At 48.6% G+C, this 18,658-nt stretch overlaps 1 protein-coding gene across 3 annotated transcripts in view; it reads left to right on the top strand.

The window, feature by feature from the left end:
• The window catches only part of abcc1 (ATP binding cassette subfamily C member 1 (ABCC1 blood group)), a 77,812-nt gene that overhangs the window by 15,029 nt on the left and 44,125 nt on the right, over positions 1-18,658 (top strand). For all 3 annotated transcript variants that reach the window (XM_071391909.1, XM_071391918.1, XM_071391927.1), the window contains 11 exons: positions 725-856; positions 1,064-1,291; positions 3,748-3,925; positions 4,279-4,440; positions 4,796-4,888; positions 5,326-5,391; positions 5,741-5,878; positions 6,528-6,674; positions 11,311-11,398; positions 11,705-11,774; positions 12,158-12,284. In XM_071391909.1, the coding sequence (XP_071248010.1) occupies positions 725-856; positions 1,064-1,291; positions 3,748-3,925; positions 4,279-4,440; positions 4,796-4,888; positions 5,326-5,391; positions 5,741-5,878; positions 6,528-6,674; positions 11,311-11,398; positions 11,705-11,774; positions 12,158-12,284 (1,429 nt within the window). The remainder of the gene's footprint in view (positions 1-724; positions 857-1,063; positions 1,292-3,747; positions 3,926-4,278; positions 4,441-4,795; positions 4,889-5,325; positions 5,392-5,740; positions 5,879-6,527; positions 6,675-11,310; positions 11,399-11,704; positions 11,775-12,157; positions 12,285-18,658) is intronic.

Raw genomic sequence — 18,658 nt, 5'->3', positions numbered from 1 at the left:
CTGGAAACAGCAGGAGTCTCTGTTGTTTATGGAAGTTAGATGGCGAACTCATTGATCCTGGGTCGTAGTATACCCCTCTGGAAACAGCAGGAGTCTCTGTTGTTTATGGAAGTTAGATGGCGAACTCATTGATCCTGGGTCGTAGTATACCCCTCTGGAAACAGCAGGCATGAGTTTCTGTTTCTACAGGAAGTGTTAGTGCTGACTGTTTCCTTCCTCTCTCTCTCTATCTCTTTCTCTCTCTCTCTCTCTCTCTGTCTCTCTCTCTCTCTCTCTGTGTGTCTGTCTCTCAATTCAATTCAATTCAATTCAATTCAAGGGGCTTTATTGGCATGGGAAACATGTGTTAACATTGCCAAAGCAAGTGAGGTAGATAATATACAAAAGTCAAATAAACAATAAAAATGAACAGTAAACATTACACATACAGAAGTTTCAAAACAATAAAGACATTACAAATGTCATATTATATATATGCAGTGTTGTAACAATGTACAAATGGTTAAAGCACACAAGTTAAAATAAATAAACATAAATATGGGTTGTATTTACAATGGTGTTTGTTCTTCACTGGTTGCCCTTTTCTTGTGGCAACAGGTCACAAATCTTGCTGCTGTGATGGCACACTGTGGAATATCTCTCTCTCTCTGTGTGTGTTTCTCTCTGTCTGTCTCTCCCTCTCTCTCTCGCTCATTTTTCTCTCTATCTCCCCCCTCTCCTCCAGTCTGATAGTAACAGGTTATAAGCGTCCGTTAGAACAGAAGGATCTGTGGTGTCTGAACTCAGAGGACCGCTCTCAGAGGGTCGTCCCTCAGCTCGTACGCCGCTGGAACAACGAGTGCCTGAAGGTCAAAAGGTCAGGAGAACCCACCAGGAACCACACACCTCCACACATACGTGCAGGCATGCACACGCGTACTTGCACATCCTGGCACGTTTGCACTCAGGCAAGGTCAAAAGGTCATGTTCATTAGGGCACACCGTAGCAAAATGTTCAAAGAACAAAAACAAGCTAAATAACTCCTTCTCTCCCCCCCCCCCCCCTTCCCTACCTTTCTCCCAGACCGGAGGAGAAGACTCTGTACTCCCCTAAGAAGGCTCCTCGGGGAGAGAGGAAGGAGGGTGTCCCCGTAGAGGAGTCAGAGATCCTGATTATGAAGACACCCCAGAAGACTAGAGAACCCTCTCTGTTCTGGGCCCTCTGTCTCACCTTCGGACCCTACTTCCTCATCTCTGCACTCTACAAAATCATCCAGGACGTTCTCATGTTCGTGGGGCCCAATATACTCAGGTAGGTGAGATGCTTTTGCCTGGTCTTCTCTTCTAGTGGGGGGGGGGGGTAGTTGTAGGTGTTTCTGTTCTCGTGGGGGGGGGTAGTTGTAGGTGTTTCTGTTCTTGTGGGGGGGGGTAGTTGTAGGTGTTTCTCTTCTAGTGGGGGGGGGGGGGTAGTTGTAGGTGTTTCTCTTCTAGTGGGGGGGGTTAGTTGTAGGTGTTTCTCACGTGGGGGGGGGTAGTTGTAGGTGTTTCTCTTCTACTGGTGGGGGGTAGTTGTAGGTGTTTCTCTTCTTGTGTGGGGGGGGTAGTTGTAGGTGTTTCTCTACTCTCCTTATCTTAAAGTTACCCTTCAATTCAGGTGGCCAATAATCCACCAGCCTGCTCTCTCTCTGTCGAGACCTTGTGGTTTCACAGCGCCTCAGAATGGAACTTGACTGGAAGTCGATGACAGGAGCCGCGAAAACAGCCGCCGGTTTTAATTGGCTGTCCATCACCATCTATCTTAACCCTTAGAACCGCCCCCTACATTGTGGACTTCAGAGCGTGAGCAGCTCAAGTGATTGGTGCTGTGTTCAAGTGCTAGTCGGAACTAGGAAACTCTGACATTTCCGACTTGCTAACTGGTTGAGCGTCAGAAAATATCAGAGTTTCCAAGTCAATTAAGAAAATGTACTCATCTTAGAAATAGTTTTCAAACTATATTTGCCCCCCCCCGAACTCAGAATCAAGTGGGCTTCCACTAATATGTTCAATACGATACAACAATGTATTTTGATTGCCGATTTTCAAAAATGTTCCGAACCCTTTTCAAGTTCCACTTTGTAGCACGGTGTTACCAGGCTCTATGCGCCAGCAATCCAGGCCTGGGGACGAGGTTAAGTGCCGGCCTGGGGACGAGGTTAAGTGCAGGCCTGGGGACGAGGTTAAGTGCAGGCCTGGGGATGCACGGGGACGAGGTTAAGTGCAGGCCCGGGGATGAGGTTAAGTGCAGGCCCGGGGACGAGGTTAAGTGCAGGCCCGGGGACGAGGTTAAGTCCAGGCCCGGGGACGAGGTTAAGTCCAGGCCCGGGGACGAGGTTAAGTCCAGGCCCGGGGACGAGGTTAAGTCCAGGCCCGGGGACGAGGTTAAGTGCCCAGGCCCGGGGACGGGGTTAAGTGCCCAGGCCCGGGGACGGGGTTAAGTGCCCAGGCCCGGGGACGGGGTTAAGTGCCCAGGCCCGGGGACGGGGTTAAGTGCCCAGGCCCGGGGACGGGGTTAAGTGCCCAGGCCCGGGGACGGGGTTAAGTGCCCAGGCCCGGGGACGGGGTTAAGTGCCCAGGCCCGGGGACGGGGTTAAGTGCCCAGGCCCGGGGACGGGGTTAAGTGCCCAGGCCCGGGGACGGGGTTAAGTGCCCAGGCCCGGGGACGGGGTTAAGTGCCCAGGCCCGGGGACGGGGTTAAGTGCCCAGGCCCGGGGACGGGGTTAAGTGCCCAGGCCCGGGGACGGGGTTAAGTGCCCAGGCCCGGGGACGGGGTTAAGTGCCCGGGGACGGGGTTAAGTGCCCAGGCCCGGGGACGGGGTTAAGTGCCCAGGCCCGGGGACGGGGTTAAGTGCCCAGGCACCTGGTGTTGTTAGCGTTGTTTCTGTTGCACACGTGATGGAGTTTGCAAAACAAATGCCCACTGGATTGATGCAGATCATCATGATTCTGCCAGGTAGGCAGATGCCAGGTAGGCAGATGCCAGGTAGGCAGATGCCAGGTAGGCAGATGCCAGGTAGGAAGATGCCAGGTAGGCAGATGCTACTTCGTACTTTTTGAATTGAGAAGGTTTTTTGTTAAAGCCTTTACATTTACTTAAAGACGGTTATCATTAGCATCGCTAACGGCTACACAAAGTGGTGGACAATACACGGACCGCACACACACACACACACACACGGTCATTCCCGTGCCGGTCATTCCCGTGCCGTTGCCTCTGCAGAAAGTTGCAGGGAATACGAACCACTGATGCATTCTGTTCATTACAATAAACTTCATTTTTTTTCCTAATAAGTTCAAAACATTTTAGTTCATTTCCAAACGTAAAACATATTTGATAGAAGAACCGGAAGTAAGTCATTCTAATACAGGACAGTTTTTCCAAGATATATAATATCCAAAAAGTACTGTAGTTTGGGTACAACGTGTAACGCTCGTCCTCTCTTTCTCTCGCTCTTGTCATTTCAGCCTGTATGGATGTTTGACCTGTTTTGCTGTGTTCATATGCTCTTAGAATGATTAGAAATCAGAGGTTTTTTTTCTTCTTTTTTCTGACGTCGTCAAACGGACCTATTGTTTCAGACTGTCAGAAGAACACTTGGGGCCTTTTGTGTCCATCTCTCTTGCCGTCCCTACCCACTGACATTTGACCTCTTTTTATCATCGTCTCTCAGGCTGTGTCATTGACTTTTGACCCCTGACCTTCTAACCCCTGACCTCCAAACCCCTCAGGTTGCTGATCCAGTTTGTGAATGACTCTAGCGCCCCCTCGTGGCAGGGCTACTTCTACACCGCGCTGCTGTTCGTTTGTACCTGTTTCCAGACCCTCATCCTGCAGAAGTACTTCCACGTGTGCTTCGTCACGGGAATGAGGCTTCGCACTGCTATAGTAGGAGCTGTCTACAGGAAGGTAATCACTATTGACTTGCCTAGTTAAATAAAGGTACAATTTAAATAAAGGTTTCATTAAAATAAAAAAATATATATATATATTCTGCTGATCAATTGATTGATTTGATCAGTGATTGATTGATTTGATCTGTGATTGATTTGATTAGTGATTGATTGATTTGATCAGTGATTGATTTGATTAGTGATTGATTGATTTGATCAGTGATTGATTTGATTAGTGATTGATTTGATCAGTGGTTGATCGTAGGTGTACTAATCAATATTCTGCCGATGATTGATTGATCTGACTTTTGTCAACCCTTCATTGACCCTTAACCCCTGTCTGACCTTTTAACCTCTGCCCTCTCCCAGGCTCTGGTGATCAGTAACGCGGCGCGGCGTACGTCTACAGTGGGAGAGATCGTCAACCTGATGTCGGTCGACGCCCAGCGCTTCATGGACCTCGTCACCTACATCAACATGGTCTGGTCTGCTCCTCTACAGGTCATACTGGCCCTGTACTTCCTGTGGCAGGTACGCACCAAAGATCTTTAAATAAACCAAGAGGTCATACTGGCCCTGTACTTCCTGTGGCAGGTACGCACCAAAGATCTTTAAATAAACCAAGAGGTCATACTGGCCCTGTACTTCCTGTGGCAGGTACGCACCAAAGATCTTTAAATAAACCAAGAGGTCATACTGACACTGTACTTCCTGTGGCAGGTACTTGTTACTAACTGGGAGGGATCTGGATAGCATTTTGATGGAGCAAGTAGACACATTTCAAGCTAAGGAGTGAGGTTCTGAATCCAACTCTGTTACATACGCAGCAGAGACTGTCGTTATCTTAACAAGTTCTCAATGGTTTGTGATGTCATGTCCTGTGTAGAACTTGGGTCCGTCGGTGCTGGCTGGCGTGGCTGTAATGGTTCTGATGGTGCCAATCAACGGTGTGATCGCCATGAAGACCAAAACATACCAGGTACCTCTCTGACCCCTTATTCACAACATACCAGGTACCTCTCTGACCCCTTATTCACAACATACCAGGTACCTCTCTGACCCCTTATTCACAACATACCAGGGACCTCTCTGACCCCTTATTCACAACATACCAGGTACCTCTCTGACCCCTTATTCACAACATACCAGGTACCTCTCTGACCCCTTATTCACAACATACCAGGTACCTCTCTGACCCCTTATTCACAACATACCAGGGACCTCTGACCCCTTATTCACAACATACCAGGTATCACTAGAGATGTAGCAGAGATGTAATAGACATGTAGTAGATATGTAGCGACACGTAGCGGAGTTGTTGCAGCGATGTAGCAGAGATGTAATAGCCAGCTTTGTGTGTTGTGATCACCAGGTAGCTCAGATGTAATAGCCAGCGTTGTGTGTTGTGATCGCCAGGTAGCTCAGATGAAGAGTAAAGACAACCGCATCAAGCTGATGAACGAAGTTCTCAACGGCATCAAGGTATCACATCACATATCTTTTGACATGAGGTTTATATACTGTTTGAATTTCTATCACATTTTATGTATGTTTCTGCATGTCACGGTTGGGGTCAAATACTTCAGATTCCAGTTCTTTCAGTGTTTCCTCTAGTCTGGCTGGAGTGCCAGATGGGCTAGGTTTGCGGTTTGGGGTTTATTAAGCCAGACAGACACAGCCAGACGAGCTGAGACAGACACAGCCAGACGAGCTGAGACAGACACAAATTTGATCAATGTTTCTGAATATGTACCGAGATGTTCAAATAAACCTGAACCTAAACCTGAACCTAAACCTGAAAATGAACCTGAACCTGAACCTGATCCTTAAGGTGTTGAAGCTGTATGCGTGGGAGCTGGCCTTCAAAGACAAGGTGTCAGCCATCAGAGAGAGCGAGCTCCGTGTCCTCAAGAAGGCTGCTTACCTGGGGGCAATATCCACCTTCACCTGGGTCTGTGCTCCCTTCCTGGTGAGTTACAGAGACGAGTAGACACACACACACACACACACACACACACACACACACACATGCTCACACTCACTCTTACATGGGCACTTGGTCCACCTATGTCCCATCTTACTGACATAAATATTTAACATTGTCTTTGATTGTCTCTACCCTCCCCTCAGTGTATGTGATGATATTCCTCCCGGGTGGCGCAGTGGTCTAGGGCACTGCATCGCAGTGCTAGCTGCGCCACCAGAGTCTCTGGGTTCGCGCCCAGGCTCTGTCGCAGCCGGCCGCAACCGGGAGGTCCGTGGGGCGACGCACAATTGGCATAGCGTCGTCCGGGTTAGGGAGGGTTTGGCCGGTAGGGATATCCTTGTCTCAGTATGTAAAAATGTAATAAAATGTATGCACTCTACTGTAAGTCGCTCTGGATAAGGGCGTCTGCTAAATGACTAAAATGTAAAATGTAAATATTTAACATGTATTTCCCCTCCCATCCCCCAGGTGGCGCTGTCTACGTTCAGTGTATGTGATGGTATTGTTATATTATGATATTTAACATGTCTTTCCCCTCCCATCCCCCAGGTGGCGCTGTCTACGTTCAGTGTATGTTATGATGTTATATGTTATATGATATATAACATGTCTTTCCCCTCCCATCCCCCAGGTGGCGCTGTCTACGTTCACAGTGTATGTGATGATAGATGAGAGGAACGTGCTGGATGCTCAGAAGGCGTTTGTGTCTCTGGCTCTGTTCAACATCCTGCGTTTCCCCCTCAACATGCTGCCCATGGTCATCAGCAGCATGGTCCAGGTAGGTGTGCTGATCAGGTCTGAACAGCAAATCAATCGATCACAAATCAATCAATATGCAATTCAATCAAATCAGTCACTGTATTCATCTATCAATGTATCAATTAAGTAAACAGTATACTAACCAATTAACTCCAACCAATCAGATTCCATCTAGTTGATTAATTCATTAACATGTAGCATATGGTCATCCTCAGTGTGGATCAGATACGTGCTGAGGGCTGTCCTGCAGATCACTCTATGGCTCCGTTTACACACGCTGCCCAATTCTGATATATATTTGTTCCCTAATACTTTGTTTGACCAATCAGATTCAGCTCTTGCCAATAATTGGGCAAAATATCAGATTTGGCCAGCCACACACACACACACACACACACACACACACACACACACACACACACACACACAGAGATTCATGTGCTGTACAGACCGGTGAGCTGTACCATGCTGCTGGTGACCAGGAGCAAGATATTGATCAATAAATCAATGATTCAGCCTGGTGGCGCAGGTCAGTATGGTATATCAGTTAGTCAATCGGTCAGTCAATTGTCCAATTAAGTAATCAATCAATCAGTTGGTTAATAATGAATGAATCCATCAACCGAAGTTGATCATAGTCATCATAGGATCATTACAAATCATGTCCAATATAGTATTGATAGTAATGGAATGATATATAACCATGTCCAATATAGTATTGATAGCAATGGAATGATATATATATATATATATATAGTCATGTCCAATATAGTATTGATAGCAATGGAATGATATATAGTCATGTCCACTATAGTATTGATAGCAATGGAATGATATATATATATATATATAGTCATGTCCAATATAGTATTGATAGCAATGGAATGATATATATATATATATATATAGTCATGTCCAATATAGTATTGATAGCAATGGAATGATATATAGTCATGTCCAATATAGTATTGATAGCAATGGAATGATATATAGTCATGTCCAATATAGTATTGATAGCAATGGAATGATATATATATATATATATAGTCATGTCCAATATAGTATTGATAGCAATGGAATGATATATATATATATATATATATATATATATAGTCATGTCCAATATAGTATTGATAGCAATGGAATGATATATATATATATATATAGTCATGTCCAATATAGTATTGATAGCAATGGAATGATATATATATATATAGTCATGTCCAATATAGTATTGATAGCAATGGAATGATATATATATATATATAGTCATGTCCAATATAGTATTGATAGTAATGGAATGATATATATATATATATATATATATATATATATATATATTTATAGTCATGTCCAATATAGTATTGATAGCAATGGAATGATATATATAAATATATAGTCATGTCCAATATAGTATTGATAGCAATGGAATGATATATATATATAGTCATGTCCAATATAGTATTGATAGCAATGGAATGATATATAGTCATGTCCAATATAGTAATGATAGCAATGGAATGATATATATATATATATATATATATATATATAGTCATGTCCAATATAGTATTGATAGTCAGTTGTTTGTTCACCTGCCCGCAATTGCTAATAACCCATCCTCAACCGCCTGACTATATGTGATGAAGTGAAAATCTGAGGCCTTAACGTTGGTTATGTATTTATTATTAAGGGTAAAGCCCTATTCACACGGGACTAGTATTACTACAGAACGTTGGTTATGTATTTATTATTAAGGATAAAGCCCTATTCACACAGGACTAGTGTTACTACAGAACGTTGGTTATGTATTTATTATTAAGGATACAGCCCTATTCACACAGGACTAGTGTTACTACAGAACGTTGGTTATGTATTTATTATTAAGGATAAAGCCCTATTCACACGGGACTAGTATTACTACAGAACGTTGGTTATGTATTTATTATTAAGGATAAAGCCCTATTCACACGTGACTAGTATTACTACAGAACGTTGGTTATGTATTTATTATTAAGGATAAAGCCCTATTCACACAGGACTAGTGTTACTACAGAACGTTGGTTATGTATTTATTATTAAGGATAAAGCCCTATTCACACGGGACTAGTGTTACTACAGAACGTTGGTTATGTATTTATTATTAAGGATAAAGCCCTATTCACAGGGGTCTAGTGTTACTACAGAACGTTGGTTATGTATTTATTATTAAGGATAAAGCCCTATTCACACAGGACTAGTATTACTACAGAACGTTGGTTATGTATTTATTATTAAGGATAAAGCCCTATTCACACAGGACTAGTGTTACTACAGAACGTTGGTTATGTATTTATTATTAAGGATAAAGCCCTATTCACACAGGACTAGTGTTACTACAGAACGTTGGTTATGTATTTATTATTAAGGGTAAAGCCCTATTCACACAGGACTAGTGTTACTACAGAACGTTGGTTATGTATTTATTATTAAGGATAAAGCCCTATTCACACAGGACTAGTGTTACTACAGAACGTTGGTTATGTATTTATTATTAAGGATAAAGCCCTATTCACATGGGACTAGTATTACTACAGAACGTTGGTTATGTATATATTATTAAGGATAAAGCCCTATTCACACAGGACTAGTATTACTACAGAACGTTGGTTATGTATTTATTATTAAGGATAAAGCCCTATTCACACGGGACTAGTATTACTACAGAACGTTGGTTATGTATTTATTATTAAGGATAAAGCCCTATTCACACAGGACTAGTATTACTACAGCACGTTGGTTATGTATTTATTATTAAGGATAAAGCCCTATTCACACGGGACTAGTATTACTACAGAACGTTGGTTATGTATTTATTATTAAGGATAAAGCCCTATTCACACAGGACTAGTATTACTACAGAACGTTGGTTATGTATTTATTATTAAGGATACAGCCCTATTCACACAGGACTAGTGTTACTACAGAACGTTGGTTATGTATTTATTATTAAGGATAAAGCCCTATTCACACGGGACTAGTATTACTACAGAACGTTGGTTATGTATTTATTATTAAGGATAAAGCCCTATTCACATGGGACTAGTATTACTACAGAACGTTGGTTATGGATTTAATATACCGGAATGTCCGTATTCCAGACGGACGATTAGGACGGGATACGTTTTTTCCAAACTGCCCCCTGTAATTCTTTATTTTTGTCATTCTATAAATTGTCCAGGCGATAACAGGCTACGCTGGTAACTCCAGCGATAACAGGCTACACTGGTAACTCCAGTGATAACAGGCTACACTGGTAACTCCAGTGATAACAGGCTACACTGGTAACTCCAGTGATAACAGGCTACACTGGTAACTCCAGTGATAACAGGCTACACTGGTAACTCCAGCGATAACAGGCTACGCTGGTAACTCCAGCGATAACAGGCTACACTGGTAACTCCAGTGATAACAGACTACACTGGTAACTCCAGTGATAACAGGCTATACTGGTAACTCCAGTGATAACAGGCTACACTGGTAACTCGAGAGCGATAACAGATAACAGGCTACAGCTGGTAACTCCAGTGATAACAGGCTACGCTGGTAACTCCAGTGATAACAGGCTATGCTGGTAACTCCAGTGATAACAGGCTATGCTGGTAACTCCAGTGATAACAGGCTATACTGGTAACTCCAGCGATAACAGGCTACGCTGGTAACTCCAGCGATAACAGGCTACGCTGGTAACTCCAGTGATAACAGGCTACACTGGTAACTCCAGCGATAACAGGCTACGCTGGTAACGCCAGCGATAACAGGCTACGCTGGTAACGCCAGCGATAACAGGCTACGCTGTGCTAATGTCATATAGCCTGAAATAATATAAGACAACCTCCATGTAGCCTAAATTGCACAATCAAGGGATTGCTTCTATTTATTCAACCCGCCCTTCAGCCAACCAACCAGCCACCCACCCGCCCTTCAGTGGCACACCTGCTCTTCAGCCAACCACTCGCCCTTCAGCCGCCGCCCTTCAGCCAACCACCCGCCCTTCAGCCAACCACCCGCCCTTCAGCCACCCGCCCTTCAGCCACCCACCCGCCCTTCAGCCGCCGCCCTTCAGCCACCCGCCCTTCAGCAAACCACCCGCCCTTCAGCCGCCGCTCTTCAGCCAACCACCTGCCCTTCAGCCAACCACCCGCCCTTCAGCCACCCGCCCTTCAGCCACCCGCCCTTCAGCCAACCACCCGCCCTTCAGACAACCACCCGCCCTTCAGCCGCCGCCCTTCAGCCAACCACCCGCCCTTCAGCCAACCACCCGCCCTTCAGCCAGCCACCCGCCCTTCAGCCAACCACCCGCCCTTCAGCCACCCGCCCTTCAGCCACCCGCCCTTCAGCCAACCACCCGCCCTTCAGCCAACCACCCGCCCTTCAGCCACTCAATATGTAATGACCCTAAACCCATCCGCCTGCAGATATAACTGCGGGGACTGCGGGTTATGAATCAACCCGCGCATCACTAATATGCATCCTCTCCCTGCTGTCTCCTTCCTCCATCTCTGTCTCTCTTTCTCTCTCCCTCCATCTCTGTCTCTCTTTCTTTCTCTCTCCCTCTCTCCCTCCATATCTTTCTCCCTGTCTCTTTCCCTCTCCTTCCCTCCATCTCTCTGCAGGCCAGTGTTTCTATGAAACGTCTGTGTGTGTTTCTGTCTCATGAGGAGCTGCAGGAGGACAGTGTGGAGCGCAGGGCTGTAGCAGGCTGTGAGTCACATATGTACACACACACCCACCCACAGAGTGAGAAACACACACACACACACACACACACACACACACACACACACACACACACACACACACACACACACACACACACACACACACACACACACACACACAGACAGAGTGAGAAACACACACAGACAGAGTGAGAAATACAGGCAGAAAGGTCATCCCAGCCTCTGTACCAGATGCTGTTTGATGTGTTAGTCTTTGATGAGGCTTCAATACTCTCTCTCTCTACTCACTTCCTGTTCCTCTCTCTTTTATGTCTTCCTCTGTTCCCAGCCTCAGACAGTATCTCCATTGAGGACGGGGTGTTCAGCTGGTCTAGAAACGACGCCCCCACTCTGAAGAGGTATTGCTCAAAGAAGAGTGTTGTCCTATGTTATGTATTCATCCCCTCTCTTGACTTTGTTACTTTCATGTCAGTTGGAGGCTTACTGCACATTCTATTACTATAGAATACATACACACAGCCTCTAACTCCTCTCTCGCTGTCTCTCTCTCCCTTTCTCGCTCTCCCTTTCTCTCTCTCTCCCTCTATCTCTCTCTCTCTCCTCTCTCTCTCTCTCTCTCTCTCTCCTTCTCTCTCCTCTCTCTCTCTCCCTTTCTCGCTCTCTCTCTCCCTTTCTCGCTCTCTCTCTCCCTCTATCTCTCTCTCTCTCTCCTCTCTCTCTCTCTCTCTCTCCTTCTCTCTCTTCTCTCTCTCTCTCTTTCTCTCTCTCTGTGTCTCTGCAGGATGAGTGTACGTATCCCAGATGGGTCTCTGGTAGCTGTGGTGGGACACGTTGGCTCAGGGAAATCCTCTCTGCTCTCTGCTCTGCTGGGGGAGATGGAGAAACTAGAGGGATCTGTCTCTGTCAAGGTACATACACACTTAAGGCTGACAACAGAGAGAGAGAGATGTGATTGGGTTTTGTTGTTTTAAAGGAAACTCCTTCCATATTTGTATTATTTTGGACAGTCCAGGTGTGTAGCCAGGGAGACAGATAGTAGGGGCGTTGACAGAGGCTGGCCAAGGTGGGGCTCCAACCCACGTCAGCAGGGGCATGAGGTCCAGAGTCTGGAGCTAGGACACCAGACCACGACATGATGTAGTTGGTTTTAACGTCAGCAGGGGCATGAGGTCCAGAGTCTGGAGCTGGGACACCAGACCACGACATGATGTAGTTGGTTTTAACGTCAGCAGGGGCATGGGGTCCAGAGTCTGGAGCTGGGACACCAGACCACGGCATGATGTAGTTGGTTTTAACGTCAGCAGGGACATGGGGTCCAGAGTCTGGAGCTGGGACACCAGACCACGGCATGATGTAGTTGGTTTTAACGTCAGCAGGGGCATGGGGTCCAGTCTGGAGCTGGGACACCAGACCACGGCATGATGTAGTTGGTTTTAACGTCAGCAGGGGCATGAGGTCCAGAGTCTGGAGCTAGAACACCAGACCACGACATGATGTAGTTGGTTTTAACGTCAGCAGGGGCATGAGGTCCAGAGTCTGGAGCTGGGACACCAGACCACGACATGATGTAGTTGGTTTTAACGTCAGCAGGGGCATGAGGTCCAGAGTCTGGAGCTGGGACACCAGACCACGACATGATGTAGTTGGTTTTAACGTCAGCAGGGGCATGAGGTCCAGAGTCTGGAGCTAGGACACCAGACCACGGCATGATGTAGTTGGTTTTAACGTCAGCAGGGGCATGAGGTCCAGTCTGGAGCTGGGACACCAGACCACGACATAATGTAGTTGGTTTTAACGTCAGCAGGGGCATGAGGTCCAGAGTCTGGAGCTGGGACACCAGACCACGACATGATGTAGTTGGTTTTAACGTCAGCAGGGGCATGGGGTCCAGAGTCTGGAGCTAGGACACCAGACCACGGCATGGTGTAGTTGGTTTTAACGTCAGCAGGGGCATGGGGTCCAGAGTCTGGAGCTAGGACACCAGACCACGGCATGATGTAGTTGGTTTTAACGTCAGCAGGGGCATGGGGTCCAGAGTCTGGAGCTGGGACACCAGACCACGACATGAGGTAGTTGGTTTTAACGTCAGCAGGGGCATGGGGTCCAGTCTGGAGCTGGGACACCAGACCACGACATGAGGTAGTTGGTTTTAACGTCAGCAGGGGCATGGGGTCCAGTCTGGAGCTAGGACACCAGACCACGGCATGATGTAGTTGGTTTTAACGTCAGCAGGGGCATGGGGTCCAGAGTCTGGAGCTGGGACACCAGACCACGGCATGATGTAGTTGGTTTTAACTTCAGCAGGGGCATGGGGTCCAGTCTGGAGCTGGGACACCAGACCACGGCATGATGCAGTTGGTTTTAACGTCAGCAGGGGCATGGGGTCCAGAGTCTGGAGCTGGGACACCAGACCACGACATGATGTAGTTGGTTTTAACGTCAGCAGGGGCATGGGGTCCAGAGTCTGGAGCTGGGACACCAGACCACGACATGATGTAGTTGGTTTTAACGTCAGCAGGGGCATGGGGTCCAGAGTCTGGAGCTGGGACACCAGACCACGACATGATGTAGTTGGTTTTAACGTCAGCAGGGACATGGGGTCCAGAGTCTGGAGCTGGGACACCAGACCACGACATGATGTAGTTGGTTTTAACGTCAGCAGGGGCATGAGGTCCAGAGTCTGGAGCTGGGACACCAGACCACGACATGATGTAGTTGGTTTTAACGTCAGCAGGGGCATGAGGTCCAGAGTCTGGAGCTGGGACACCAGACCACGACATGATGTAGTTGGTTTTAACGTCAGCAGGGGCATGAGGTCCAGAGTCTGGAGCTGGGACACCAGACCATGACATGATGTAGTTGGTTTTAACGTCAGCAGGGGCATGAGGTCCAGAGTCTGGAGCTGGGACACCAGACCACGACATGATGTAGTTGGTTTTAACGTCAGCAGGGGCATGAGGTCCAGAGTCTGGAGCTGGGACACCAGACCACGGCAGGATGTAGTTGGTTTTAACGTCAGCAGGGGCATGAGGTCCAGTCTGGAGCTGGGACACCAGACCACGACATGATGTAGTTGGTTTTAACGTCAGCAGGGGCATGGGGTCCAGTCTGGAGCTGGGACACCAGACCACGACATGATGTAGTTGGTTCTAACGTCAGCAGGGGCATGGGGTCCAGTCTGGAGCTAGGACACCAGACCACGGCATGATGTAGTTGGTTTTAACGTCAGCAGGGGCATGAGGTCCAGAGTCTGGAGCTGGGACACCAGACCACGACATGATGTAGTTGGTTTTAACGTCAGCAGGGGCATGGGGTCCAGTCTGGAGCTGGGACACCAGACCACGACATGATGTAGTTGGTTTTAACGTCAGCAGGGGCATGGGGTCCAGTCTGGAGCTGGGACACCAGACCACGACATGATGTAGTTGGTTTTAACGTCAGCAGGGGCATGGGGTCCAGTCTGGAGCTGGGACACCAGACCACGGCATGATGTAGTTGGTTTTAACGTCAGCAGGGGCATGGGGTCCAGAGTCTGGAGCTAGGACACCAGACCACGGCATGATGTAGTTGGTTTTAACGTCAGCAGGGGCATGGGGTCCAGAGTCTGGAGCTGGGACACCAGACCACGACATGATGTAGTTGGTTTTAACGTCAGCAGGGGCATGGGGTCCAGTCTGGAGCTGGGACACCAGACCACGGCATGATGTAGTTGGTTTTAACGTCAGCAGGGGCATGGGGTCCAGTCTGGAGCTAGGACACCAGGCCACGACATGATGTAGTTGGTTTTAATGTCAGCAGGGGCATGGGGTCCAGTCTGGAGCTAGGACACCAGACCACGGCATGATGTAGTTGGTTTTACCGTCAGCAGGGGCATGGGGTCCAGTCTGGAGCTAGGACACCAGACCACGACATGATGTAGTTGGTTTTAACGTCAGCAGGGGCATGGGGTCCAGAGTCTGGAGCTAGGACACCAGACCACGGCATGATGTAGTTGGTTTTAACGTCAGCAGGGGCATGAGGTCCAGTCTGGAGCTGGGACACCAGACCACGACATAATGTAGTTGGTTTTAACGTCAGCAGGGGCATGAGGTCCAGAGTCTGGAGCTGGGACACCAGACCACGACATGATGTAGTTGGTTTTAACGTCAGCAGGGGCATGGGGTCCAGAGTCTGGAGCTAGGACACCAGACCACGGCATGGTGTAGTTGGTTTTAACGTCAGCAGGGGCATGGGGTCCAGAGTCTGGAGCTAGGACACCAGACCACGGCATGATGTAGTTGGTTTTAACGTCAGCAGGGGCATGGGGTCCAGAGTCTGGAGCTGGGACACCAGACCACGACATGAGGTAGTTGGTTTTAACGTCAGCAGGGGCATGGGGTCCAGTCTGGAGCTGGGACACCAGACCACGACATGAGGTAGTTGGTTTTAACGTCAGCAGGGGCATGGGGTCCAGTCTGGAGCTAGGACACCAGACCACGGCATGATGTAGTTGGTTTTAACGTCAGCAGGGGCATGGGGTCCAGAGTCTGGAGCTGGGACACCAGACCACGGCATGATGTAGTTGGTTTTAACTTCAGCAGGGGCATGGGGTCCAGTCTGGAGCTGGGACACCAGACCACGGCATGATGCAGTTGGTTTTAACGTCAGCAGGGGCATGGGGTCCAGAGTCTGGAGCTGGGACACCAGACCACGACATGATGTAGTTGGTTTTAACGTCAGCAGGGGCATGGGGTCCAGAGTCTGGAGCTGGGACACCAGACCACGACATGATGTAGTTGGTTTTAACGTCAGCAGGGGCATGGGGTCCAGAGTCTGGAGCTGGGACACCAGACCACGACATGATGTAGTTGGTTTTAACGTCAGCAGGGACATGGGGTCCAGAGTCTGGAGCTGGGACACCAGACCACGACATGATGTAGTTGGTTTTAACGTCAGCAGGGGCATGAGGTCCAGAGTCTGGAGCTGGGACACCAGACCACGACATGATGTAGTTGGTTTTAACGTCAGCAGGGGCATGAGGTCCAGAGTCTGGAGCTGGGACACCAGACCACGACATGATGTAGTTGGTTTTAACGTCAGCAGGGGCATGAGGTCCAGAGTCTGGAGCTGGGACACCAGACCATGACATGATGTAGTTGGTTTTAACGTCAGCAGGGGCATGAGGTCCAGAGTCTGGAGCTGGGACACCAGACCACGACATGATGTAGTTGGTTTTAACGTCAGCAGGGGCATGAGGTCCAGAGTCTGGAGCTGGGACACCAGACCACGGCAGGATGTAGTTGGTTTTAACGTCAGCAGGGGCATGAGGTCCAGTCTGGAGCTGGGACACCAGACCACGACATGATGTAGTTGGTTTTAACGTCAGCAGGGGCATGGGGTCCAGTCTGGAGCTGGGACACCAGACCACGACATGATGTAGTTGGTTCTAACGTCAGCAGGGGCATGGGGTCCAGTCTGGAGCTAGGACACCAGACCACGGCATGATGTAGTTGGTTTTAACGTCAGCAGGGGCATGAGGTCCAGAGTCTGGAGCTGGGACACCAGACCACGACATGATGTAGTTGGTTTTAACGTCAGCAGGGGCATGGGGTCCAGTCTGGAGCTGGGACACCAGACCACGACATGATGTAGTTGGTTTTAACGTCAGCAGGGGCATGGGGTCCAGTCTGGAGCTGGGACACCAGACCACGACATGATGTAGTTGGTTTTAACGTCAGCAGGGGCATGGGGTCCAGTCTGGAGCTGGGACACCAGACCACGGCATGATGTAGTTGGTTTTAACGTCAGCAGGGGCATGGGGTCCAGAGTCTGGAGCTAGGACACCAGACCACGGCATGATGTAGTTGGTTTTAACGTCAGCAGGGGCATGGGGTCCAGAGTCTGGAGCTGGGACACCAGACCACGGCATGATGTAGTTGGTTTTAACGTCAGCAGGGGCATGAGGTCCAGAGTCTGGAGCTGGGACACCAGACCACGACATGATGTAGTTGGTTTTAACGTCAGCAGGGGCATGGGGTCCAGTCTGGAGCTGGGACACCAGACCACGGCATGATGTAGTTGGTTTTAACGTCAGCAGGGGCATGGGGTCCAGTCTGGAGCTAGGACACCAGGCCACGACATGATGTAGTTGGTTTTAATGTCAGCAGGGGCATGGGGTCCAGTCTGGAGCTAGGACACCAGACCACGGCATGATGTAGTTGGTTTTAACGTCAGCAGGGGCATGGGGTCCAGTCTGGAGCTAGGACACCAGACCACGACATGATGTAGTTGGTTTTAACGTCAGCAGGGGCATGGGGTCCAGAGTCTGGAGCTAGGACACCAGACCACGGCATGATGTAGTTGGTTTTAACGTCAGCAGGGGCATGGGGTCCAGTCTGGAGCTAGGACACCAGACCACGGCATGATGTAGTTGGTTTTAACGTCAGCAGGGGCATGGGGTCCAGTCTGGAGCTAGGACACCAGACCACGACATGATGTAGTTGGTTTTAACGTCAGCAGGGGCATGGGGTCCAGTCTGGAGCTAGGACACCAGACCACGACATGATGCAGTTGGTTTTAACGTCAGCAGGGGCATGGGGTCCAGTCTGGAGCTGGGACACCAGACCACGACATGATGTAGTTGGTTTTAACGTCAGCAGGGGCATGGGGTCCAGTCTGGAGCTAGGACACCAGACCACGACATGATGTAGTTGGTTTTAACGTCAGCAGGGGCATGGGGTCCAGTCTGGAGCTAGGACACCAGACCACGGCATGATGTAGTTGGTTTTAACGTCAGCAGGGCCATGGGGTCCAGTCTGGAGCTAGGACACCAGACCACGGCATGATGTAGTTGGTTTTAACGTCAGCAGGGGCATGGGGTCCAGAGTCTGGAGCTAGGACACCAGACCACGGCATGATGTAGTTGGTTTTAACGTCAGCAGGGGCATGGGGTCCAGAGTCTGGAGCTAGGACACCAGACCACGGCATGATGTAGTTGGTTTTAACGTCAGCAGGGGCATGGGGTCCAGAGTCTGGAGCTGGGACACCAGACCACGACATGAGGTAGTTGGTTTTAACGTCAGCAGGGGCATTGGGTCCAGTCTGGAGCTGGGACACCAGACCACGACATGAGGTAGTTGGTTTTAACTTCAGCAGGGGCATGGGGTCCAGTCTGGAGCTAGGACACCAGACCACGGCATGATGTAGTTGGTTTTAACGTCAGCAGGGGCATGGGGTCCAGAGTCTGGAGCTGGGACACCAGACCACGGCATGATGTAGTTGGTTTTAACTTCAGCAGGGGCAT

This window comes from Salvelinus alpinus, chromosome 1 (genome assembly GCF_045679555.1).
Source record: "Salvelinus alpinus chromosome 1, SLU_Salpinus.1, whole genome shotgun sequence".
In the NCBI taxonomy this organism is placed as follows: domain Eukaryota; kingdom Metazoa; phylum Chordata; class Actinopteri; order Salmoniformes; family Salmonidae; genus Salvelinus; species Salvelinus alpinus.
Note: the sequence above shows the minus strand (reverse complement) of the source record. Positions and strands in the feature narration are given on the sequence as shown.